This window comes from Macaca nemestrina, chromosome 4 (genome assembly GCF_043159975.1).
Source record: "Macaca nemestrina isolate mMacNem1 chromosome 4, mMacNem.hap1, whole genome shotgun sequence".
In the NCBI taxonomy this organism is placed as follows: domain Eukaryota; kingdom Metazoa; phylum Chordata; class Mammalia; order Primates; family Cercopithecidae; genus Macaca; species Macaca nemestrina.
Window position 1 is genome coordinate 149892008 of NC_092128.1, and position 18346 is coordinate 149910353.

The following is an 18346-nucleotide window of genomic DNA, read 5'->3' on the forward strand; positions in this document are numbered from 1 at the left end:
GGTGACCCCATGTCCCTCCGAGTGCGGGCTCCACAACCCATCTCCTCCCGCACTCAACCGCCACAGCCCACACATAAGACGTTCACCCCGCCTGTCCCTCCTCCCTCCCCGCCCACAAGACGTTCACCCAGCGAGGGCCCGGGGGTCTGGCGGAGTCGTGGACACCTGGCCTCCTCCCCACCACAGAGGTCGCCGCTTCCCTCCACCGTCCTGGGGTCCGGGGCAGGCCCCGTGGACAGGCGAAGGGGCCCCAGCGCGAGGCCTGGTCCTCAGCGGGCGCCCCCTGATGAACGAGGCCGGGCTGGGGTTCGGGGAAGGGTTAGGCGGCGTGACCTCGGGGTCACCTCCCAGACCTGGCCGGGGTGTCCAGGAGCGGGGCGAGGTCGTGGGCGCCCCACAAGTGTCGAGGGCGCTCCCGTCCCCTCCCTGCACGCCCGGTCAGAGGCCCAGCTGGGCAAACCTCCACGACCAGCGCTTCCCAGCTCCGCGCCGCGGCCCCCGCGTGACCGGAAGTTCCTCCCCCCGCGGGCGCGGGCGAGGCGGGGCCGGCCGGCGGCACTTCCGGTGCCCACGCGCCGCCGTCGCGCAGCTCCCGGGCCGTCACTTTGTGTAGCGCGGGGCCCGCCGCCGGCCCGCAGGCCCCGGCTCCGGTGTCCGACCCGCGGCTCGGCCAGCCCGGCCCGCGCGGTGAGTGGGTCTCGTGGGGCCGGTGGGCGGCGGCGCAGGCGGCAGGTGCGGGCGGGCCGGGCTTGCGCTCGGGGGCGGCGGCGGCGGGGCCGGGCTGGCCCTCGACGCCCGGCGCGGGGAGGCCGCGGGGAGGCGGCGGGGCCGAGTCCTGCGGGGTCGGAGCGGAGCGCGGGTCGGGCCTTCAGCGGCAGCGCCCCCGCCTCCCGGACCCCCGTCCGGGCCTGCGCGTTGCGGACCCCCGGGGCCGGTTCAGGCAGGAGGCGGAGGGGGCAGGCCCGGGAGGCCACGCGTGACACCTCGGGGTGCTCGCCCACGCCTTCTCGGCCGTAGCGGCAGGGGCTGGGCCGCGGCCGCCCCCAGGACACACCCATCCAGGAGGGGCTGTCACCGTCTGGGTCTCTGCAGGAGGAGGCGGCTCCGGACGCCCCCTTGGGGGCGGGAGGCGCCCGGCCCGTCGCCCCAGGAGCCCGCTTTGTGACCTTGGGGGCCTTGTCTGGGCTTTCCCTCATCTGCAGAAGGAGCCCCGGTGGCCAGCTCGTCTGTCTTCTGCTGCCGGCAGGTGGGTAGGGACACCCATCCCTGAGATTGGATGGGGTCTGGGCTGTCCCGCGTGGCAGCAGAGGTAGGAAAGGGGCTGGGCTTTGGTCGAGGACCTGATGGGCAAGAGGAAGTGCAGATACCAGGAGGATGAGGCCCCCAGCTCTGCTTGTGTGGGGAGACCTTGGTGCTTGGTATGGTTCAACAAGTGTGGGCAGGTCTGGGGAGCCAGGTGGGGTGGTGAGGGGGTTACCCTGGGGGACCTGGGATGGCCCCCATGGAAATAACCTGCACCAGGAGCAAACCCAGGAGAGTAGGGGGATCCAGAATCCGAGGACAGACAGTGAGGACTGTGGTGGTCGGGGAAGGAAGTCTTCCAGGAGGGCATGAAGACCCGAAAGGCGCTGAGGGCAGTGGGGGCCACCCAGAGGGAATGAAGGGGGCTAGACACAAGCACAGCCCCACATCTCCCACTCTCCGAGTTGAGTTTCCCTGGCTTTGGAGCTTTTGTGGAGAGTTTCTATCCACTTTCAAGCTTTTTCTCTTCTTCCTGTCCTTGTCTCCCTCCCTTTTTCTCTTGGAAGATATCTTGTCACCTCCCATTCTAAATGTTGGCTGCAGCACCGTATCCTAGAGTGCAGTAGCCTGGTAGAAATGAGGGTTTGGGGCCGGGTGAGGTGGCTTACGCCTGTGATCCCAGCACTTTGGGAGGCCGTGGCGGGTGGATCACCTGAGGTCGGGAGTTTGAGAATTGAGGGTTTGGGATGAAGTTGGTGAGGCCCCCTGTGGCCTCTGGTTTGGGATTGATGCTGAGGAGGCCCCCTGTGGCCTCTGACCCAAAGTTGGATGCCGAGGGAGAGGTGAGCAGTGTTTACAGTGGACTGGCAGGCTGGCAAGAGGAGGGAAAGAGTGTGGGTCTGGGGGAGGCAGAGATAACCCAGGGAGAGTTGCTGGAATCTAAACTGCCCGGCCCGCTGTGGTCTGGTTTGCAAACCATTCTGTTCTGAATCTTGGGTTGGGGATGATGTCTGGCTGTGTTTCTGACCTCTGTAGGAGCTGGTCCTCCACCTTCTCTGGTCATCCGTGGGTGGACTTCTTGGGAGAAAGAACTCGGTGTCCTCTTTGGAGGCAGAGACTCCCCACCGCTTCTGGGTGGGGATTTGTAAGGGTCTCACCAACCAGCAGTGGTCAGCCTGTTCTGGAACAGGACAGTAGAGCCAAAATGCTGAGTTTTAAAAATCCTGTGTCCATCACACTGGCTGGCGACTTTAGACATTCTTTTAGTAAGTGAATGCTTCTTAAGTGTTGGTGTGGGGGGAGTCAGACATGAGCAAAGGGAGCTTCTGCCGCCCTGGAGCTGACCATACGCAGGGAGAGAGATGGTAAGACAGTCTCATAAGTGTAGTTTTAAGATGTGGTAGGTGCTGCGAGGGAAGAAATACAGGGAACTGTATCACCACTGGGACCCAGGGGGCTGCCTCAGAAGATCACTCAGGAAGAGGGGGAGAGAGTTCCGGGGATGGGGAATAGCACACATAGGGCCTGAGATGAGATGAACATGCAGCCACTTTATTCTAAAGCCATGAAGTGTTCTTCTGTTGTGTCCTCATATTGGTGGCCTGGCTCTGGGAGGTGAAAGTTGCTGCTTCAGGTGGTGGCCAGGCAGGAGACAGCTCTGCCGGGCTTGGCATGGCACCTAGGCCCAGCCTGAATCTGCGGCCTGAGGCTTGAAAGAGAAAAGCCCTCCTCTGGGCCTCAAGTGGGTGGCGGTTGGGAAACCGTTGCTGAGTGTACCCAGCGCCCTGAGTGCTGGGCAAGGCCGTGTCCTCCTGGAGGTGGCTAGCATAACACGCAGAGCATGCGTTTCCACACTTCAGGCGTCTTCACGCGCCAAAGAGCTGTGGACACTGAGAAGGCCAGCTTCTGGGAGAGGCTGGAGATTGGGGTGGCGCTCCCAGGCATAGTTCTGTGACTTGAGTCTTTGGGGGTCAGTGATTCTGAAACTAGAAAGGGGGCTGGAGCCACTGAGGGGGCACAAGTGACCTTTGGGACAGAGGTGGCTTCTGGATGCCTGTGTGTCCCAGCCCTTGACTTGGGTGGGCCTGTGTGAATGCTCAGAGCTTCCTGGCTTTTAAAGCAGTGTGGATTTTAAAGCAGCTGCTCAAAGCAGTTCAGGAAACGAGTATGCGCCGCTGCTATGGTTTGGTTGTTAGTCCAGGTGTCAGGCTGTTCTTGCGTTGCTGTGAAGAACTACCTGAGACTGGCTAATTTATAAAGAAGAGGTGAAATTGGCATATGGTTCTGCAGCCTGTACAGGAAGCATGGTGCTGGCATCTGCCTGGCATCTAGGGGGCCTCAGGAAGCCTTTAATCATGGTGGATGGTGAGGGGGAATAGGCATGTCACATGGCAAAAACAGGAACAAGCAAGAGAGAGTGAGTGGGGAGGCGCCACACACTTAAAGACGACCAGATGTCCTGTGAACTCAGAGCGAGCACTCATTACTCACTGTCTCCAAGGGGATGGCCTGTCCCCATGATCCAGTCACCTCCCACCAGGCCCCACCTCCAGCATTGGGGATTACGGTTCAGCATGAGATCTGGGCCGGGGCAAACATCTAGGCTCCATCAGTCCCCTTCCAGTCTCACGCTGAAGTGTGATTTCCAGTGTTGGAGGTGGGCCTGGTGGGAGGGGATTGGCTCATGGGGGCGGATCCCTCATGAATGGTTTAGCACCATCCCGTTGGTGATAAGGGAGTTCTCAGTTCATGAGAGATCTGGTTGTTTTAAAAGAGTGTGGAGCTTCCTCCCTCTCTCTTGCTGCCCCTTTGTCTCCTTCCATGAGTGGAAGCTTCCTGAGGCCCTCCCCAGAAACAGATGCTGGTGCCCTGTCGGTGCAGGCTGTTGAACTGTGAGTGAATGAAACCTCTTTTCTTTATAACTTACTCAGCCTCAGGTATTCCTTCACAGCAATGCAGAAATGGCCTAACACAGCTGCCTAATTGATAGAGAAGTGATGGGTTACGGAGGGAGAGGTAATCACGGAGCAGCTTTCTCCTGTGTCTGTAAGAACACCAGGTGTGGTGGTCTGGACTGTTCTCATGAAGGCCACTCAGTCTTGTTTTAGGAGTTCTGTGGCAGACAGTGTCCACTGCTCGAGCTGGATGAACTAGGGGGGGCCCAGTGCTCTGTGTGGCCAAGTGGCCTGACATTCCAGGATGCTTCTGGGGCTCATGGCCTCAGCCCCTGGATTCTGGGCTTGGCTCGCTGTGGAAATGGCCCTGTTCAGGCCGGAGACACTGATGGTGTGTATCCTGGGTGACGGGCCGGGTCTCAGGTTTATACCCAGAAAGGAGCCACCGAAATGGACTCATCAACTCTGTGACTCTGCCCTGCCCTCGGGACCCCACAGGGGCTGGTGAAGGACACGCAGTGGGGAGGGGCCAGGGGTCCCAGGGCCAGCAGATCCCGTCCTGCCGTGTCCATGGCCCTGGACCCTGGACGCTGTGTCAGTGTGGCTGCCTCTCCCCTGAGCTTCTGGGCTGAGCTGTCCCTGATGTCAGTAAGAGAGTAGGACCCTGTAGCCTCTGGGACTTTGATAAGTCAGCCCTTAAGAGTCTCTGATCCCCAAACTTGAAATGTCACAGGCATTTCCTGTCCTCCTGATGGTCTGGCAATGAGCTGTGTGTCTACCATGCACTGCACTTTTCACAGAGCGAGGGCTGAGGGCACATGAAGGTGACGCTGGCTCGCAGCCCCCACTCTCCCATGTCCTGCAGGAGGGAGCCTGACCTGCTGGCTTCTCGGCACCTGTCTCTCCTCCCAGCCCCGTCGTGCCTTGCAAGTGCCTGCAGCCTGTCTGTGCTGAGACCTCTTGGCGTTCCCTGCTGGCCTGGTTCATGTGTGTTGAGGACCAGGTAAGCGTCTCTTTGTTCTCGGTATCCTTCTGGCTAAACACGGGCCATCCTCGGGCTGTGTGATGCTTCCTTGTGGATAAAGACTGGGAGAAATGGCTGATTTACTCCAGGAAAGAGCAGCAGTTCACACCAGGCATGTAGTTCTTGGTGAAAAGGAGTTGAGACTGGCATCCTAGGGCTCACGCGGAGGGGCTCCTGGGGCAGCCTTTCTGGGTACGGAATGTCTTGGTGGTGCAGGGGAAGACTGTGGGAAGGCCTGGTCCTCCCTCATCTCCATTGCCTTCAACTACATAACAGGAGGAGTCAGTCCTGCTCCCTGCGCCCCTGCCAGGCTGTGGGCGACCCTGTGAGGGGACCTGTATGGTGTGCTGGGAGCGACGCATCACTGGCGTCCATCTGCATTTCAGGTCACGCGGAGGCTCACTCCCAGGGAGGATGGCGGCACTCCACACGACTCCCGACTCCCCAGCTGCCCAGCTGGAGCGGGCAGAGGACGGGGCAGAGTGCGACCCTGACCAGGAGGAAGAGGAGGAGGAGGAGGAAAAGGGGGAAGAGGCGCAGGAGGTGGCAGAAGAGGAGGAGGAGATAGTGGTGGAAGAGGAGGAGGAGGGTGTGGCAGAGGTAGCGGAGGACACGCAGGTGGAGGAGGTGGCCGAGGTGGAGGTGGAGGCGGACGTGGAGGAGGAGGACGTGAAGGAGGTGCTGGCAGAGGAGCAGCATCTGGCATTGGGGACCCAGGAGCGACTTAGCCATGGTGGTGATGCCAAGTCCCCAGTTCTTCAGGAAAAGGGTAAGAAAAGCAGCCAGCCTTGCGGAGGAGGTGAATGGGGCTGAGGTAGACCAGGCCAGGGACCTGGTCAAGTCAGGAGGGCTCTTGGGCCGATAGGGTGGAGCTGAAGCCCGGCTTTGCAGTGAGGGTGTTTCCGGGGCTCCTGGCCCTGCAGGCTGGGGGCTCAGGGCAGCTGGCCCTAAGAGATCTCCCCCCGCAGGCCTGCAGCCCTCCCGGGCTCCAGCCACTCCTAGGGATGAGGACCTGGAGGAGGACGAGGAGGAGGAGGAGGAGGAGGAGGAGGACGAGGATGATTTGCTGATGGCTGGGTCTCAGGTGAGCTGCCCTCTCCGTTTGAGGCTTGGGTAACCTAGGCAGGGTTCCCCCTGGGGCCTTGGCACCTGCTGTCTGGAGACATATGTTGGCAGCGGCCACGGCACTGGGGTCCCCAGGCTGGGCCCTGGCCCTGAGTTGGGAGGGGGCCACAGGAAGCGGCTGGGTGTCCAGCCCCAAGCCCAGGGGTGTGGTCCTGCTCTCCTGAGCGTTGGGTTGTCCTGATCCCTTTGGCTGCCACCCACTCAACGGCACTGCACAGCGACTTCAGAGGCCTGGCTGTCCCCCAAGGCTGGCCGCTCCCACACCTGGAGTGCCTGTCACATGTCCAGGGTCTGGGTTCCTGCTGCCCAGACAGGTCAGGCGCCAGTGCCCACGCTCAGTTTAGCTGCTCCTGCTTGTCCACACAGGAGTGGGCCCTCCATGGCTGACGTGGCCGTTGCACCGGCTTGAGCCACACTGCATGAAGAGGGGAACTGGGAGCAGGGCTCATTGTCTCCTGACCTCTGCATGAGCCACAGCTCTGCCCTAGGAGCTGGGTCATTCAGCCTCTTTGAGCTTGAGTCCCCATTCTCTGGCTGGGATCTGGCCCCTGCTTTCCAGGGCTGCGGCAAGACCTGAAAGCCCTCAGTGCCATCTGGGCATCTATGTCCCCCTGACACCCACGCTGGAGGGCCTCAGTGGCCTCAATCATCCGTGGCTCTTTGTAAAGGGCTCCCTCAGCTTCTCACCTGGGGCTCTGTTTCCCAGGGGCTGGTGACATTTGAAGACGTGGCTGTGTACTTCTCCCTGGAGGAGTGGGAAAGGCTGGAAGCAGACCAGCGGGGCCTCTATCAGGAAGTCATGCAGGAGAACTATGGGATTCTGGTGTCCTTGGGTAAGGACGGGACCTTTAGTCCCCAAGAGGCAGCCTGGTATGATGGCTGCCAGGGGCTTAGCTGTCTGACAGGGGGGGCTTTCGAATCCCAGGGTCTTTGCAAAGGTGGATGCTGGGCCCAGTCCACCTCCCAGGGAAGCCCTAGGACCTCATGGCCTCTGGGGTGGGGTAGGGGATGTCACTGGCCAGGCAGCACCCTGAGCCAGGTGATACGTCTGTGGAGGCAGTCTGACTCTGGTCTCTGTGGCATGGCCCCTGAAGCCTCTGGGGGTGAGGAGGGAGAGGGAGGAGGAAGAATGTGGGCATCTTGCAGGTGAAGGTGTTGGGGGGGCTTGGTGGGAGGAGAGCAGGGGAGGACAGGGAAAGGTTCAGAGGGAAGGGAATGCCTGGACCCTTCGGAGCAGGGAGGGGTGGGGAGGGCTGATGCTGGGAAGGTGGAGGTGGAGGGGCACTGAGCGGTGGCGCAGCACGGGCCATAGGGCAGCAGAGGGCCCACGGGAGCTGCCTATAGCCGTTGTCTGTTCTCCTGGCAGGATACCCAATCCCCAAGCCTGATCTGATCTTCCGACTGGAACAAGGGGAAGAACCTTGGGTCCCAGATAGCCCCCGACCTGAGGAAGGAGACATCGTCACTGGTGTCTACACAGGTGAGTGCGGATGGAATTTCGTGGTTTGTGCCGACAGCTTCTCGGAGCTGTTGTCAAACTTTGGCCTTCACGGAGCTCTCTGCAGACCTGGTACCTGGTGCCTCTGACTGCGCCTCTGACCATCTGTGCTGAGGAGTGAGGTATGGAGGGGGCTCCGTGGATATGGGGGTGGCCGGCCTGTGCCAACCTCTGCCTTTGCTGCCTGGCTTCTGGTGGTTCAAGTTCCAGAGAGGTCCGAGGGCTCTAAGGTCCTTAGAGAACCTAGAGGCTCCTCCTAGGAACCTTTAAAAATGATGCCCTGTCCCACGTTGGAGCCCGTGAATTTCTTTGCATGTGAGGGGCCAGCTGTCCGGTGGTCGGCTGAGCCAGGGCAGGCGCAGGAGCCCAGCACGCCGTCGCGGAGGCCCTTCTGATGACAGTGCTAGCTGGTCCTCCTGCTTCTCCGCCCACTTGGCCGCGTGTCTGGGAAAAGGCTCCCCGCAGTCTCCCTTCCTCTCCCTGGAGCACCATGGGAAGGACTCTGACCGGGGTGGGCAGCTTGGGGCATTCTGGAGAGGAGGTTTTGGAGTGATGGGTGCAGAAGGCGTTCAGGGTGGTGAATTTTCCTGGAAGCCTCAGGTGCAGCTCTGGCTCTGCTCCTTCAACTCTAAGGCTCCCTTTACTCATCTGAAGAAATTGAACTCAACTCAGGTTCCCACTGGAGGATGCCACACTGTCAGTTGCGTGGAGGTTCTTAGTGGTGTCTGAGGGGCTCCTAGCGTTAGAGAGCTCTGCAGAGGCCCCTGCCCCACAGGTGTCTGGTTTGGGGCTGGGTGATGCCAGTCAGGAGGGGCAATGGGTAGACTCAGAGCACTGCATAGATGTGTTTTCAAATGAAAATACTGGTGTGTGGTGGCTCACGCCTGTAATCCCAGCACTTTGGGAGGCCGAGGCAGGCAGATCACGAGGTCAGGAGTTCAAGACCAGTCTGGGCAATATGGTGAAACCCCATCTCTACAAAAAATATAAAAATTAGCTGGGTGTGGTGGTGTGCACCTGTAGTCCCAGCTACTTGGGAGGCTGAGACAGAAGAATCGCTTGAACCCGGGAGGTGGAGGTTGCAGTGGGCCAAGATTGCACCACTGCACTCCAGCCTGGTGACAGAGTAAGACACCATCTCAAAAAAAAAAAAAAAACCAAACAAAAAACAACAAAAAACCATCAGATCTCGTGAGAACTCCCTCATCATCACAAGAACAGCATGAAGGAAATGGCCCCCATGATCTGATCACCTCCCACCAGGTCCCTCCCTTGACATGACACTTGGGGATTACAATTGGAGATAAGGTTTGGGTAGGGACACAGAGCTGAACTATCATGGAAGCCTCCTCTCTGTGTCATTGTAGGAGGCCTTTCCTGCCGCCATTCTCCAGACACTTGGGGACCCTCTTGGAACATTTCCTAGGCTTCAGTCAGGAGTGTTCTGGTTGGCAAGAAAGATCACTGCTGCCCCGGGATGAGTGTGGGATGTGGGTGACGCTCTCAGGAGGAGAAGGGGACACAGGCCTGTGGGGCCCGTCCCTCAGCATGTGGTCTACTTGTGCTCCTGTTCTCTGTGCCTCTTGGAGGGTTAGGGGTAGAGCCTTGTGCAGGCTTGAGCCTGAGTGGTTCCCTTTCAGTCCAGGCGACAGGACCCTTGTGGCCTGTGCACCTGGCTGGGGTTTGCAAGCTCCCTGGGGCTGGCTGTGCCAGTGCCCCCTGCGCCCCCTGTGGCTGCTCATCGTGCTGGGGCTGGTACGCCTGGGATGCCCCTGGCCCTGAGTGGGTGTGTAAGGGCGGCCTCTGAAATGTGACCCATAGCCTGTGTACTGAGTGGCTACCCTCCCGTGGTGCTCTGCACTCCCCCAGTGCTCCCTGCCTCCCCTGCATTCATTTCTGGTGGGCTGAGCTGGCTGAGATCGCTGTGGCAGGACAGAGGCTGACTGTGCCCAGGCTGACAGAGTTTGTTCCTAGACTGGAGTCTTGCAAGAGCCAAATGTGTCCCTCTCTTGGGCTCCTTAATGAGTTGGGCCACAATGACATCTGGGCTCTGGTACTGCGCTCATCAGGACCCACCCCTCCTGAGGGCTGCTGAAGCCCCCACCTGCCCTTCAGCCATGCTCCAGCCCCACGCTTCCCCTCCTGCCCCTCCCCTGCCCTGCCTTTCTCCTTACCTGGCTTAGATCCCCACCCTGGTTGAACCCTGTTTTCTGCCAGCTCTGGTCTGCACTGGAGCAAGAATGTGCCTGGAGAAAATTGTGGCTGTGGGTGCCTGCAGGCCTTACGTGGCTGCCAGTGGCCTTGGCCTGGCAGGCCAACCCTGTACTTGTGGGGCTGCCTCTCCACCCTCTGAGATGGACCCCCTCAGCCACTGCAGACTGACCCTTCTGAGGTCACCTGCCCCAGTGAGGGGCAGGACCAGTGCCTGTCCTCAGAGGAGGCCCCCTCCTTACAGACCTGGCAGCCTGGCCAGGGCCATGCAGCTGGTTCAGATCCCAGTGCAGCAGCTGTGCCCGAGAGCCCTACCTCCCCCAAGCACCAATGTGTGGGGCCAGTGCCACCCTCGTCTCCCTGACATTTTGCAGAAAGGCGGGCTGCTAATGCCTATGAACTTGGGCGTGTCACCCTTGTCCACCTCCTCCCTTTGCTGCCCCTCATGAGGGAGGGTCTCTCTGAGGCCATCTGGAGTTTGTGTCTGGATAGAGAAAGTTGCACCAGCCGGGGGAGAGGAGGGAGCAGGTGTTGGCCTCACTCGGAACTGACTTCCACAGCCTGCACTCCAGGCCAGGCCTTAGCGGATGGGTTGTCAGAGGGAGAGAAGCGGGGCTGTTCAGTCAGCTCACTCTGCAGACTCACCGTGGGGCCCAGGTCAGGTTGGGCCTGGAGGGCAGGTTCCAAACTCCAAGATGGGCAGAGGTTGCCCAGGGGTGGGAGTTGTAGATGGTGGCGCCTGCTGCCATGGGTGATGTGTGTGGGCTACACTGAGCAGCATCCCTGAGTGATGTGAGATGTGTGTGGCGTCCCATGCCAGGTTGGGACCGTGTCTTCTGGGTCAGGCATGTGGCTGTGGGGCCACTGTCTTCCCCACAGCCCCTGTGATTAGTGTCCTACATAGGACCCCCACCCTGTGCCCAGGGCAAGGCACTTACCGGACGTGTTCCGGGGGCTCTGCTGCTGGGGACATTGGCTGGCCCCTGGGATTACCACTGCCTCCTGCACAGTTAAACCAGGGCCTGGGGATAGAAGCTGGAGAGGCTGCAGTTGTGTTGGTGGGATTCTGGGTCAATGCTCGGCTTTGGTGATGCTGATGACCACCCTCCCTAGGGATCTTTGTGCATCCAGGGCCTCCCTGAGGGCCTTGGCACTGCACCAGCCACTGGTGAGCAGGAAGGCCCTAGTGTGGGCTGGAGGGTGCCCCGCCCCTCCTGTGCAGTCCAGGAGGCAGCCTGCCCCCGGGGCACAGGGCTGGCCAGGGGCCTGTCTAGGGTTAGGGACTGTGGCTCAGCCTCAAGAGGAAAGGCCTTGGTGGGGATCTGTGGCCACCAGGGCCTGATGGCAGGAAAGGAGCATCACCTGACATTTGGGGGACAACTTGAGCGATGACCAACAGAAAGCATGGGATGGACAGCAGGGGCCTTGGCATCTGCAGGGACCCATGGTGGCAGCAGCACCACCTGACCCTGGGAGGTGCTTCTGCAGCTGCGTAGCAGGTGTTTATGGATGTGCATTTCATCCTTGCAGCAGTCCCACCAAGTGGATTTATCCATTGGTGCTGTTACCGACCCATTTTACAGATGGGGAAACTCAGATTTAAGGCCTTGCCCAAGGTCCCATGGCCAGTGTGTCATAGGAGTAGAATTCACACCCAGGCAGAGCCCAGGCCCTCCAGCTGCCTTTTGAGGTGAAGCCAAGGGAGAGATGGTGTAGCATCCCGGCCTGGCCCCTGCCGTCCTGATGGAACTGAGCAGATGTGGGGCTTCAGCCTGCAGGAGGGTTACTGTGGTGGGTGCAGTGGAGTAGTGAGCCCTTGAGGAACATCTCAGCATTAAGATTTGAAGGGAAGCCTCTAAAGACGCCAGTCATGCTAGGGAGTAGCTGTGCCCGGTGCTGGTGCCTGTGGAGGGAGGTGGGGGAGATAGTTCCTGTGACAGCCCCAACCCCAGCCCTGAGGCCTTTCATTCATTCCCTTGGCACCCAACCTGCTGGGGTGGTCTCCCCTCCATCAGCTCTTATCACCTGCCGCTGGATGGGAGGGGGATCTTAGTGTTCCCAGTTCAGGACACAGGCTGTGAAGGTCCTTGTGGCTACACTCTGGAAGCTTCTCCCTCCCTAGACAGCTAACTTTGAGCCTCTGGTCGGCCTCTGCTTTTGATCGCTGAGCCTTGTGGTCCCTCGGGATCTTCCTGGAAGCCTAGCTGAATGTTGCTAGGCCAGAGTCTTCAGGCCTAAAGGTGAGGTGCAGGGGAGAGGGACCGCCAGCCCCAGGGTTTCCTCTCCTCCGCTGTCCCCTGCGTTCTGGAGGAAGCAGGTGTGTTGGGCACCCTGGGCTGCTGTCACATGGTTTGTGCCCCAGTGCCCTCCAGCTGTTGAGAAACATGTGCCAACCCCTCCTAGTCAGCCTCCAGTCTTGGGTCTGATGAGTTGAGCTGTGAGGAGGCCTCACTTAGATCTGAAAAAGGGCTTTGGATCTGAGAGCCAGCAAACACCCTTGGGGCCATGTCCCTGGAGTCCTGTTGGCTGAACACCCTCAGTCATGGATGTTCCCATCCACTTCGACAGAGCCTGGCCTGGGGCAGGCTGGTCTCCCTCTGGGACCCTTCCCAGGGGCCCTGCTACTTCCTGGGAGCTCCCCTCAGAGTGCAGCCAGCTCAGACTTCCCAGGGACTTGGATGCCCTTCCTGTCCCACACTCGGTGTCAGTGGTGGCCTATCACCATGCCATATGCTGGAGTGTGGCCCACCCTTGTCCCAGTTGTTGGACAGGCGGCATGCCAGCTCCAGAGCTGGTGGGAGGTGCCCTCTCTACAGAGCCTACTGGGAGGAGGGCTCCCTGCCTACCTCCCCAAGTGAGAGGCTTCCTTGCTGCACTGAGGATCAAGGGAGAGGTACTGGGAGGAGCCTCCCAGCTGTGGGCAGCTGAGACTTCTGTGGGCAAGGTCGCACTTGGCCTGGGAGTCCAGTTCTTTGAGGCTTATTGTACAGTAAATGCTCGTTGAGTCTTGGCTGGTTGCTGATGCATCTCGCTACAAAATCGTAGTTGTTCCTAGGCTTGAACCTTCCCCGTTTGGAGGCATCTCTAAACCCAAGACCTGCATCAGAGCCTGAGGGTCAGATCCTTTCCAGCTCTCTGCCAGCCTCCCTACCCTGTAGGGTTGGGGCTTAGGGCTGGGGTGCAGCAGCCTTCCCGGACCTGGGGAGCGTTGCTGCCAAACGGGAAAGGGTGACCACTGATGGGGACTGGGCTTTTCTTTGCTGCTCTGTGCACAGAGTGGCTGTGGGTGGCAGTTCGAGGTGGACTCAACTTAGTGACAAGAAACCTTTTTATTCCAAGCTTACGTTTACTATAATAGTAAACCGAGAAAGTATCATGAAATGGGAAAGATGAAGTAACCCATTTTCTGACCCTTTTCTATGATGCCTGTTTTTTCACAGTGAAGCCAGGCCTGTGTGGGTCTGTGTTTTCCCGAGGCTCTAGGTCCCCATGTGGAATGCATGTGGGACAAGGCAGTGCCAAGGCCATGCAGCCTGGTAGGGGCCAGCGTGCGACATGAGGGGCCACCCGAGGCGCACTGGGACCTCCTGGGCTCTGACCTCCCCCCTAGGGCAGGACTCAGTGGTCTAAGTTTATCCAGCTAGGTGATGGCTGAAATGGGCCAGTGCCTTGGCAGGGGACCCAGGTGGGGTGAGGACGAGATTCTCACACCAGCTGTGGGAGCTGGAACCTTCCAGATGCTGAGACTGTGGGGTGGACACCGGGCAGGGTCCATGAAGGTGCATATGGGGCCACAGGCCAGGTGTCATCCCTGTGTTCCCTGTGACTTAGTGCCTGCTCCACAGACATTAGTTCCCTCCTGGGTGTGTCATGGTGTCTTAGGTGTATCAGCCATCAATAGGCGCCCCACCAAGCCAGCTCTATCTACATGCTCTTTGCTGCCCACACAGGTGCCTCAGAGGGCCAAAGGGAGAGGGCAGGGGTGCAGCTTGGTGGGAAAGGGTCTGAATGGCGGAGGCTGAGCAAACCTTAGAGCTGACAGGCCAGGTGTGGTGGCTCATACCCGTAATCCCAGCACTTTGGAAGGCCGAGGCAGGTGGATCACCTAAGGTCAGGAGTTCGAGACCAGCCTGGTCAACATGGTGAAACCCGTTTCTATTAAAAATACAAAAAAAAGTGGCCGGGTGCGGTGGCTCACGCCTGTAATCCCAGCACTTTGGGAGGCTGAGGCGGGCCGATCACAAGGTCAGAAGTTCGAGACCAGCCTGGCCAATATGGTGAATCCCTGTCTCTACCAAAAATATAAAAATTAGCCGGGCGTGGTGGCAGGCGCCTGTAGTCCCAGCTACTCGGGAGGCTGAGGCAGAAGAATCACTTGAACCTGGGAGGTGGAGGTTGCAGTGAGCCGAGATCACGCCACTGCATTCCAGCCTAGGCGACACAGCAAGACTCCGTCTCAAAAATAAACAGCCGGGCACGATGGCTCACCCCTGTAATTCCAGAACTTTTGGGAGGCCAAGGCAAGCGGATCACCTGAGGTCAGGAGTTTGAGACCAGCCTGATCAACATGGAGAAACCCTGTCTCTACTTTAAAAAAAAAAAAAAAAAAAGCTGGGCGTGGTGGCATACGCCTGTAATCCAACTACTGAGGAGACCGAGGCAGGAGAATTGCTTGAACCTGGGAGGTGGAGGTTGCGTTGGGCCAAGATTCCGCCATTGCACTCCAGCCTGGGCAACAAGAGCGCAATTCCGTCTCAAAAAACAAAACAAAACAAAATTTAAAAAAGACTAGGCGTGGTGGGTCACACCTGTAATCCCAGCACTTTGGGACGCTGAGGCGGGCAGATCACCTGGGGTTAGGAGTTCGAGACCAGCCTGGCCAACATGGTGAAATACAAAAAATACCCAGCTGTGGTGGTGTGCGCCTGTAATCCCAGCTACTAGGGAGACTGAGGTTGGAGAACTGCTTGAACCTGGGAGGTGGAGGATGCAGTGAGCTTTAAAAAACAAACAAAAAGCCAGGCGTGGTGGCATGAGCCCATAATCCCAGCTACTCGGGAGGCTGATATGGGAGAATTGCTTGAACCCAGGAGTCGGAGGTTGCAGTGAGCCAAGATCGAGCCACTGCACTCCAGCCTGGGTGACAGAGTGAGACTCCCGTCTTTAAAAAAAAAAAAAAAAAAAAAAGCTTAGCGCTGACAAAGGCAGGTTCTCTGTGGAGGGGGCCGCAGGCTGCGCTGTCTTCCAGGAAAGCCAGGGAGGGGGAGCTCTCGGGAAAAGGGCCCCAGCGTCTCCACCTGGTTTTCTCAGCACAGGATCCCTGCTTGGGTCTCACCCCGTGCTAGAGTTTGCCCCATTCCTCAGCAGGTGGCAAGCCCTGGAGGGAGCCTGCGGTCTGGAAGAGATGTTGGACGGGAGCCCTGGCTTTCCTGGGAGGGACAGTTTCGTGTGCTGCGTGTCCCCAGGTTCCTAGCTGGGGGCGGCGGCTTTCCTGCCCTGTGCCTGTTCAGGACTGGCAGTGGGGCATGGGCAACCACTCACTTGGCGAAAGGAAGTGCCCTGTCCGACTGAAGGAAGGTCCTGCTGGTGGTGTCTCAGAAGCCCTGATTTCTCGGGGCAGGAACCTTCCAAAGGCTCCTGTCAAGTTCACTTACCTCTCTCTTCTGGCCTGCCTTTGTCGTCTTCAGGAGCCTGGTTCTGGACGGACGACATAGAGGACCACGATGAGGAAGACGACGAGGACTTCCTGGCGGAGGTGGCTGAGGAGGAGAACGAGCCCCCAGGGCTCTGGTCGGCGGCCTACGGCGTGGGGGACGTGCCTGGGACGTGGGGCCCCGACGACTCGGATTCGGCGCAGACTCCAGAGGGGTGGGGCCCCGACCAAGGCGGCCTTGGGGTACTGGCCGACGGCTCTGAAGCGAAGCCTTTCCTGCACGGCCGGGAGCCGGCTGCGAACCTACTGTCGCCCTGGGCGTTCCCCGCCGCAGTGGCTCCGCTGGCCGGGCGGCCCGAGACCACGTGCGACGTGTGCGGCAAGGTCTTTCCGCACCGCTCGCGGCTAGCCAAGCACCAGCGCTACCACGCGGCCGTCAAGCCCTTCGGCTGTGAGGAGTGCGGCAAGGGCTTCGTGTACCGCTCGCACCTGGCCATCCACCAGCGCACGCACACCGGCGAGAAGCCCTTCCCGTGCCCGGACTGCGGCAAGCGCTTCGTCTACAAGTCGCACCTGGTTACGCACCGACGCATCCATACGGGCGAGCGGCCCTACCGCTGCGCCTTCTGCGGCGCGGGCTTCGGGCGCCGCTCCTACCTGGTCACGCACCAGCGCACGCACACGGGCGAGCGGCCCTACCCGTGTCCGCACTGCGGCCGCAGCTTCAGCCAGAGCTCGGCGCTGGCGCGGCACCAGGCGGTGCACACGGCCGACCGCCCGCACTGCTGCCCCGACTGCGGGCAGGCCTTCCGCCTGCGCGCCGACTTCCAGCGCCACCGACGCGGCGGGGGCTGTGCGGAGCCGGGTGGTGACGGCCCCCGGCGGGAGCCCGGCGAGACGGCGGCCGCCGCGGGGCCGGAGGACACCGACCCTGGGCCAGAGGGGCCGGGGGGACCTGAAGCTGGCGAAGCGGATGGAGAGGCGGAGGCCGCGGCCGAAGAGAGAGAAGAGGCGGCGGTGGCGGCGCCCACCCCCAGCGGCAAGGCGGACCCCGCGCCGGACCGGCGCTTCCTGGAGCTGGGCAACGGCCTGGGAGAGGGCGAAGGCCCTTCCTCCCACCCGCTGGGCTTCCACTTCCCCGTGCACCCCAAGTCCTGGCTGCACCCGGACAGCTTCCCGCTCCTGGGCCTACCCGACTTCCGAGAGCGGCTGCCGGTCGACGGGCGCCCGCTCCCGGCGCCCCTGGGGGGCCCGCTCTCCCTAATGGAGGGGACCGGGCTGGCCTGCGATCCTTTCGGCGGCGGCGGGGCCGGGGGCGGCGGAGGCGGCCTGCGCGCGTTCGGGCCTGCCGTCGGGAGTCTGCTCGCGGAGCCTGCGCCGGCCGCGCTGGCGGAGGAGGAGAGCCCGTGGATCTGCTCGGACTGCGGCAAGACGTTCGGGCGCCGGGCCGCGCTGGCCAAGCACCAGCGCTACCACGCGGGCGAGAGGCCACACCGCTGCGCCGATTGCGGCAAGAGCTTCGTGTACGGCTCGCACCTGGCGCGCCACCGGCGCACGCACACAGGCGAGCGGCCCTTCCCGTGCCCCGAGTGCGGCGCGCGCTTCGCCCGCGGCTCGCACTTGGCGGCGCACGTGCGCGGGCACACCGGCGAGAAGCCGTTCGTGTGCGGCGTGTGCGGCGCGGGCTTCAGCCGTCGCGCGCACTTGACAGCGCACGGGCGCGCGCACACCGGGGAGCGGCCCTACGCGTGCGGAGAGTGCGGCAGGCGCTTTGGTCAGAGCGCGGCGCTGACGCGGCATCAGTGGGCTCACGCCGAGGAGAAGCCGCACCGCTGCCCCGACTGCGGCAAGGGCTTCGGCCACAGCTCGGACTTCAAGCGGCACCGGCGCACGCACACGGGCGAGAAGCCCTTCCGCTGCGCCGACTGCGGCCGCGGCTTCGCACAGCGCTCCAATCTGGCCAAGCACCGGCGCGGCCACACGGGCGAACGTCCCTTCCCGTGCCCAGAGTGTGGCAAGCGCTTTTCGCAGCGTTCGGTGCTGGTCACGCACCAGCGCACACACACGGGCGAGCGGCCCTATGCCTGCGCCAACTGTGGCCGCCGCTTTTCGCAGAGTTCGCACCTGCTCACCCACATGAAGACGCACCGCGGCGCCGCCGCAGCGCCGGGCTCGGGTTCGGCCCCAGCTCCCGCGCCCAAGCCCGAGGCGGCCGCCAAGGGGCCGTCCAGCGTCGGCCCGGGGGAGCGCGGCAGCGCCCTGCTGGAGTTCGCGGGCGGCACAAGCTTCGGCTCGGAGCACCAGGCCGCGTTTGCCGGGCCCTCTGGCGCCTACAGGGAGGGCGTCCTGTGAGGGGCCCGGGGCCGACGGCAGCGCAGCCTGCAGGGCCACCGGCCCCTCGCTCCTCGGGCCCCGGGAGGCTGAGGGTCCCAGTCCTGGGTGCGGTGCCTTCCCTCAGCCCCCGCCCTGCGGCCCCGGGTCTCTTGCCCGCCGGGTCCGTGAGCTCAGCCGGAGTCGTGGAGAGCTCTGGAGAGAAGAGCAGCGCGGAGGCAGCGAGGCCTGGGCGCCACCCCCACGGAGACTGCGATATCCCCTGGGTGGGCCCGGGCTGTGAAGCAGGGCGGTAGTTGGCGGGCGATGCTATTTATTTCACCCGGATTCCGACTTCGGTGGCCCAGGGAGCAAGGGACTTGTGCGTT

General features: G+C 61.4%; 1 protein-coding gene across 6 annotated transcripts; it reads left to right on the forward strand.

Moving 5' to 3' along the window:
* Positions 1-558: 558 nt before the first annotated feature.
* On the forward strand, positions 559-18130 carry LOC105497993 (zinc finger protein 316). Of its 6 annotated transcripts, none has more exons than XM_011769686.3 (8): positions 568-687; positions 1093-1246; positions 5002-5139; positions 5547-5929; positions 6129-6244; positions 6992-7118; positions 7652-7765; positions 15682-18130. In XM_011769686.3, exons 4-8 carry the CDS (start codon positions 5575-5577, stop codon positions 17997-17999), a joined length of 3030 nt encoding a protein of 1009 aa, XP_011767988.1. In that variant the 5' UTR covers positions 568-687; positions 1093-1246; positions 5002-5139; positions 5547-5574; the 3' UTR covers positions 18000-18130. The 6 variants fall into 6 exon arrangements, with proteins under 6 accessions (XP_070951454.1, XP_011767988.1, XP_011767998.1 ...); XM_011769696.3 differs by having other exon boundaries at positions 5049-5139; XM_071095351.1 differs by having other exon boundaries at positions 608-687; positions 1203-1246.
* The last annotated feature ends 216 nt before the right edge of the window (positions 18131-18346 follow it).

What these genes read in the sequence shown, in the direction of transcription:
- LOC105497993 (XM_011769676.3), top strand. Translation starts at nt 4,955, where the DNA reads ATGAAGGTGACGCTGGCTCGCAGCCCCCACTCTCCCATGTCCTGCAGG. An exon ending in CCCAGTTCTTCAGGAAAAGG is followed by an intron (nt 5,930 to 6,128) that starts GTAAGAAAAGCA and finishes CTCCCCCCGCAG; the next exon opens with GCCTGCAGCCCTCCCGGGCT. An exon ending in TGCTGATGGCTGGGTCTCAG is followed by an intron (nt 6,245 to 6,991) that starts GTGAGCTGCCCT and finishes TCTGTTTCCCAG; the next exon opens with GGGCTGGTGACATTTGAAGA.